Here is a 6,312-nt window from a genome sequence, read left to right as displayed (position 1 = left end):
CGGATCGCATTCCAGGAGCCTGCCAAGGGGAGTAGTTGGAAAGTGAACGAAATCAATCAAGTCAAGAAAAAGGAATTGAAAATTGCAAGGTAACCCATGAAACAAAATTTACCAGTGCCGCATTTTCGATTCGTGAATTTAGTTGTCCGAAGACTTTCCACAAGAAGACGGCATTAATTGTTTATTTACACTCTGGCAGTCGCTTTCGTCCTCTTCAGCAGAAAAAGGGGGTCAGCTCAAAGGGACTCTGTCCAACGAAAGGAAATAAGATGACGGAGATTTGCTCCCAAAAATCAGCAAAGCTCTAGACATCTTCCCTCAATTTATCTTCTTCTGTAGTTTCCTTCCTCTCAATCAATATAATTTTTCTCTCTCTCCGTGCCATATCCACTCACAAGTCAAGACTGGTGTCCCAAAGAGTTTGGGAGAAGTAGTAGACAGCGTATATTCGCGGTGGAATCCAAATGGCTCTTGCTTACAAAAAATACAGTTCGATTGGGTACAACCACCATGGAGCACGTACAGACCAAGTACTTATGGATTGTTCGAGAAGGCCCTCCACGAAATACTCATATATCTAATCTAATCTAATGGGTTAGCTGAAACTTGATTGGTTTCCAGAATCCAATGCAATAATAGAGTTAGCTTTAGCACTTGGGAATCTCCACCAACCCACCATAATCTGAAGATGTCAGTTCTGAGTCGTGACCAGAAACTGGGAGAAATTACACGCGATAACTCTTGACAGAGAAACTCATGGGGTTTAAACTTAAAATCTGCTTTGCAAGGGAGCAGAAGAACCATCCAACAAAGGCAAAAATGTTGGTCTACATACCAGGAAGAAAAATGATGAACCCATACAAACTTGAAATCACGAAAACACATGCAGTCTCTCATCAGGTGAACGAGTTTGCAAACGATCTTCTGAAGCAGTTACAAGCGAATAGAATTTGCATGGAGCTCGAAAGGCAAGCTTTACATGTCTTGGAGCAGCTTATTTCCTTGTATGGGATGCCCAACATAAAATTCAACTCGAAGTTAACAGTGGATATTATATGGAAATTCCCAAGGATTTCTTGAACTTCTCAACCTCCAAATACACAGTTGAATAAGGGAGAAACTCCGAGGAGTGGTTGTTACTCAGATCGTTAATTGCAACAGCAAGTTTAGGGATTTCTAAGGTCTCTTCATGAGTGAGAGTCCTGACAAACCTTGCAGGATTTCCAGCCCAAAGTTCACCAGTTGGAATTCTCCTTCCTGGGGGAACCACTGACCCAGCTTCAAGTATTGAGTGGGTCTCTACCAAGGAACCTTCCATTAGAATGGAGTGCTGACCAATAATGCACTCAGGCTCAATTGTGCATGACCGCAAGAGGCTGTATGCACCAATGGTCACAAACCTCTCAATAGTTGTCTCTGCTGGCAAACCTGGCAGAAACGAGAGAAGTTGCTGGTTACATAAATTAACACCACAGAAACACAAACAAGGAGGAGAATTTTGCAGTCCCTTCAGGATTGTTACTAAATCTTGATATAGTAGACAACTGCTAGTAGATGCATAGTAGAGCCAAAACTACATTTTGTCGATGTACCGTGACAAAAACGTTTTCTAGAAGATTCTCAACCTTCGCTGAAACATCATATCTTAATTACCTTTCATCTCTTATTCGTTCTATGAACAGGAACATTAGAAATTGAGGTCATCTCAGCAACAGGCTCTAACCTAAAAGCTTGACTAATAGGAAACCGTAAAGCATGCATACAACAGTATTTGAGGAAGGATAGGAATGGGAATGGAAAAAGGATGGCATGTCAATCTAGAATCAAGACTCCTAAAGATATGGCTCAGTACAAATATGTTCAGAACTTACCAATTCGCACACCTTAGAGTCTACTGCAAGGCAAACAAGAAAATTATGTAGATTAAAAACTCGAACAAATAGAAAAAAACGTAACTCTTCACTATGGAGACTCATCTATTGGGGAAGAACTAGCACTTAAGCGTTTGAAAACCACAAGACTCCTTAATTTAGTTGCAAGAATTTTGACCGTAGAATATATCTTTTTAAAAAAAAGATATATGAACTGTTAGTGAATGGAAAGACACACAGACAGAGGAGCAGGAAAAAAAATTAAGACAGGAATTGGAAATGTAATGGCATTTGGAGGCGGGTTTGTGAAGAGAAGAACAATGAGAGGAGAGGAAAATGAAGCTTTCAGAGGATCCTGAAAAGGCTCCAATCTCCAGCAACATCACTGATTGAGCACAAAACCCGTACTATGATGCCATCGATATTTTTAATGTGGAGGGCCTGGAGTTGGGGCACCCTGCAGAAAACCCACAGGTGTTTCAGAGCCACTGATTTCACGCTGCTCTGCCCTGATTAGCTTACACCAGCCCTCAGCTTCCATTTCTTTTAGCATTCTTTTTTATTCCCAGAAAAAGAAAAATTGATCGGAATGCTAGAACGTAATGGACATCGTCTCTCTCCTCTCTCCAAATATCCACCACATAATACATAAAATGCAGTGAACCAGTTTCCATGGGGAAATAATCCCAATGAACACCAAATTGGTATACTAATACCCACATCAACCTTTGCACCTCAAAGTTCACATTACACAATAGTTGTCTGAGTATCATCACGATATATTAAAGGACAATTCAGCAAAATAAAAATCAAAGGGATAAATAGAAGAAAGAAGAAACTATGACATGATTTCACACAGCATTTCTTTTCAACATCTAAACAGCACAATTAATGACACTGCACAGTGCTGATCAAATGCTTTGATAAACAAATAAGATCATCGAAGGCCAACGAATTCAGACAGTGCAGAAATCAACAATTAAGATCAGTGACCCATCAACCCCAAATACGAGCACATCAATTACAATTCCCTACAGGATCAACTGGAAAATTAGCCCCAGGCTAATATGAGCATTTGCTATTGATCAAACTAACTTCAGCATAATTTAAGAAGTTACACGTCCATCTTATCAAAGAAACTACACATGAGATTATTCACACCTCGTGAGCTCTAAATCACAAGTTAATCGACTCGCGACAATTGCCTCCCCAGTAATTTCATCAATCCTAAGTAGAATAAATTCAGCTGCAGATACTAACAAACTTCACGGTCCCTTAGTATCCTCGACAAGCAATTTCCCTCTTCAATAGCTAATGACTTCCTAAAGCACTTCTTAAAGAACATTTCTCCGCACGCATTCTTCCAGGTGAAGCCAAGCAAGTGGAGCAAGTAAAGAAAATGAAATGCTGAAAAAGTACAGAGAGATAACACCGATTCCAGAACCCTCACACCCAAAATCACCATCGCGCTCTTCACAAATCCTCAAAAAGGAATACCCTAACCTGTTGGAGAAGACCAAGCGGCGTGAATGACACACCTCTCCTGGACATTGGCGCAGAATCCGACGGTGATCTTGTTGAGGTCGCCCCGGAGGACCGACCCGCTCCAGACGGACGCTCCGTCGTAGACCGTGACTTGACCCGCGAGGACGACGTTCGGAGCTACGTAAGCGTCGACGGCGACCTTGGGGAGCCACTGTCCCAGCGGAATTATCTTCCTCTGGCCTCTGTAGTCCCATTTCACTCGATCCGGCGACGGCGCGATCGTTTTCGACGGCTCGGCGGCGAATCCGCGGTGGAGAACGCGGTGGCTGTGATTGGAAATCGCGGTGGCTAGGGCTCTTCTGGAAATGCGAGCTAAACTGGCCATTCCGATCGAGAGAGAGAGAGAGGAGTGTGTTGGACTGTGTCCTGGAGAGAGAAGCGAGACTCGGCTTCTGATGGAGTGCGAGAGAGAGAGAAGGAAATTGGATTTGGGCTTTTGGATCTCTTGGGCTCACTGTTGTGGGCTCTTGTTGGGCCCACAATGGTAGATCCAAACAAAATGGAATCTCGTTGTGTTTAAGTCGAGCTTGACTCGATGATTATTCGAGATTGATTCGTCTCATTTCGAGTTTAGCTGGAGCTCATCAACCCTCAACTATTTTTTTTCCCTTTTTTTTTTTTTAATTATACTCAATAGTTGCTAGAGTAGACAGACAAACATCCTTAAATCACAAGGTACTGGAGTTTATTAAACTCGAGTTTATTTATTAGATGATTGTAATAAAACGAAACCGATTTCGAGCATTTCAATTTTCTAGAGTTAAGCATGAAAGTTAAATACTCGATCAAGCATGAATCGAGTCGAGTTTCAAAAGTTGATTGCACGGAGAGGCTGTTCAAATAAACCCGTGTTTCAGAGTTCAAATCTTTTCATCTTTAATGCCAACTAGTAGATTGATACAAGCAACTCGTTCGACAATCTCTCCACAAATAGATAATAATCACGTTTATAGAAATTAACACACCCTTCTTTGCCCCTGGCATTGCATAGGATACTCCTTTGGTTAGAGCTGGGAATCATAATTGACTAGCCAATCATATAATTGGCCGTTTCACTGTGATGGAATTATTGTACCACATTACTATTAGGATGTTGCTTGCAAACTTTTTGCTCCATGTGGGTTCTTGACATAATTAACTGAGCCTATGGCTTGTTTGTTAAGAAAAGTATTGTAAATAATCTGAGCGGTTAATATTGATTCAAGCTAAGAGTTTTAGACATGTAATCATGTTTGATCGTTATTGCTACTCTCAAACCGCTACGACAAATTCTTAACCAACTTTGCTTGCAGCGAAACAATATGTGCATTGCTCGAGAAAAGAAATCTCAATAAAGAATCAAAGAACATGAGACACTTGCAATTGAAGCTAGTGAAGAAATTGAGGTGTTTCATGTAACATCTTGTTCAACTTGAATTAAATGACTAATTTACAACATGTTCACACAGTTCCTTTCTGTAGTTTTGTTAGATGACATTAGGAGTATACAAGTAAGATTGTTATCTTCAAATCCTATTTTTCATCATCCTCTACGATGAAGCATGTCTTCCACATTTAATTTTTATGCAGGTGTGCGAGCAAGAATTTAATACTTAAAAATCAAAGCTTTTAAATAAATTGCTAGAAAGGATTTGAAGAACCTTGATGCGCTAAGCAAACCAAAAGCTCCATTATGTCCAATACATCAAGTATTCTGCTGAAAAGTTATTTTGTAAAAGGGTAAGAAAAGTGGACAAATCGGAAAAAAAAAAATAAATCGCTTTAATTTAGGCATGTGATTACATTGTAGACTATACAAATTAAAGTCGGTTAGTTGGCATAAAAATAGTCAAGATGCAAATCATTAATCAAAAGTTGGTGTTTCAGAAAAGTGTTGTAATGAACAAGTAAATCCCAAAGAGTTAAAGGGTAAGAAAAGCGAACAAATAAAAAAAAAAATTAGATAATTTAAATGAAAGTTGGTAACCCCACTATAGAAGGTAATTTAATGGAGAGAAGATTGGTGAGACACACTAATTTATGTCAGATAATCTCTCGATTTGTTAGTAAATGTAAGAAGTTGCTAATCTAGGTAGATAAAAATTGATCCTCAATTGGAAATATTGAAAATAAAAAAAAACAATTATCTTTGGAAAGCGACTATCGTATTAATAACCCAAAATTAATTGATAATTTAATCTAACAAAAATTGATAAATCACTTTAATTTAAGCATGTGATTACATTGTAGACTATACAAATTAAAGTTAGTTGGTTGGCACAAAAATAGTCAAGATGCAAATCATGAGAAAAAAATTTGGTATTTCAGAAAAGTGTTGTAATTAGAGGTGTTAAATGAGTGAGTCGAGTCGGATCGAATATGGTCCGACCCATATTGACCTGTCCAACTCATTTTACCCATATTCAATAACCCACACCCAACCCGACCCAACCCGCAACAGACCTATGCCCAACCCGACCCGTTTTGACCTATATTACCATATCACACTAATATTCTAAAAAAACCTATATGACTCATTTAATCTATTTTAAGTTCTCCAATGTTACTAGATAAAAACTTCACATCAAATAAAAAAAGAAAATTAAATAATAAAAAGTTAGTAAATAAAATAAAAAATAATATTGCTAAAATACTTTCATGCAACAAAAAATCTAGTGAAATTTTTTCCTTTTTTTATTTTTTTCAAATGTTTTAATTTTTTAAAAGTATTTTTATTTTATTTTTTGTTTCATTTTTCTCCGACGATCGGTGGATGGTGGCGACCAACGACGAACGGAGGTCGGCGGCAGCGAGCAGTTGGCCAACAGTTTTTATATTTTTTAATTATATATTTTTTTTATGATTTCTTTCATTTACTTATAAATAGAAAATTAAAAACAAATAATAACCAAGTTGA

General features: G+C 38.4%; 1 protein-coding gene across 1 annotated transcript; it reads right to left on the bottom strand.

The window, feature by feature from the left end:
- Window positions 1-871: 871 nt before the first annotated feature.
- LOC115749558 (gamma carbonic anhydrase-like 2, mitochondrial) lies at window positions 872-3,825 on the bottom strand. The gene is made up of 2 exons (XM_030686427.2): window positions 3,375-3,825; window positions 872-1,428 (listed from the first exon to the last, which is right to left on the bottom strand). The coding sequence occupies exons 1-2, from the start codon at window positions 3,739-3,741 to the stop codon at window positions 1,052-1,054; spliced, it is 744 nt and encodes a 247-aa protein (XP_030542287.1). The 5' UTR covers window positions 3,742-3,825; the 3' UTR covers window positions 872-1,051.
- Between the last annotated feature and the right edge of the window lie 2,487 nt (window positions 3,826-6,312).

The sequence above is a fragment of the Rhodamnia argentea genome, chromosome 7 (genome assembly GCF_020921035.1).
Source record: "Rhodamnia argentea isolate NSW1041297 chromosome 7, ASM2092103v1, whole genome shotgun sequence".
Taxonomy (NCBI): Eukaryota; Viridiplantae; Streptophyta; class Magnoliopsida; order Myrtales; family Myrtaceae; genus Rhodamnia; species Rhodamnia argentea.
The sequence above is the reverse complement of the archived record's forward strand: the minus strand, read 5'-3'. Positions and strand labels throughout refer to the sequence as shown.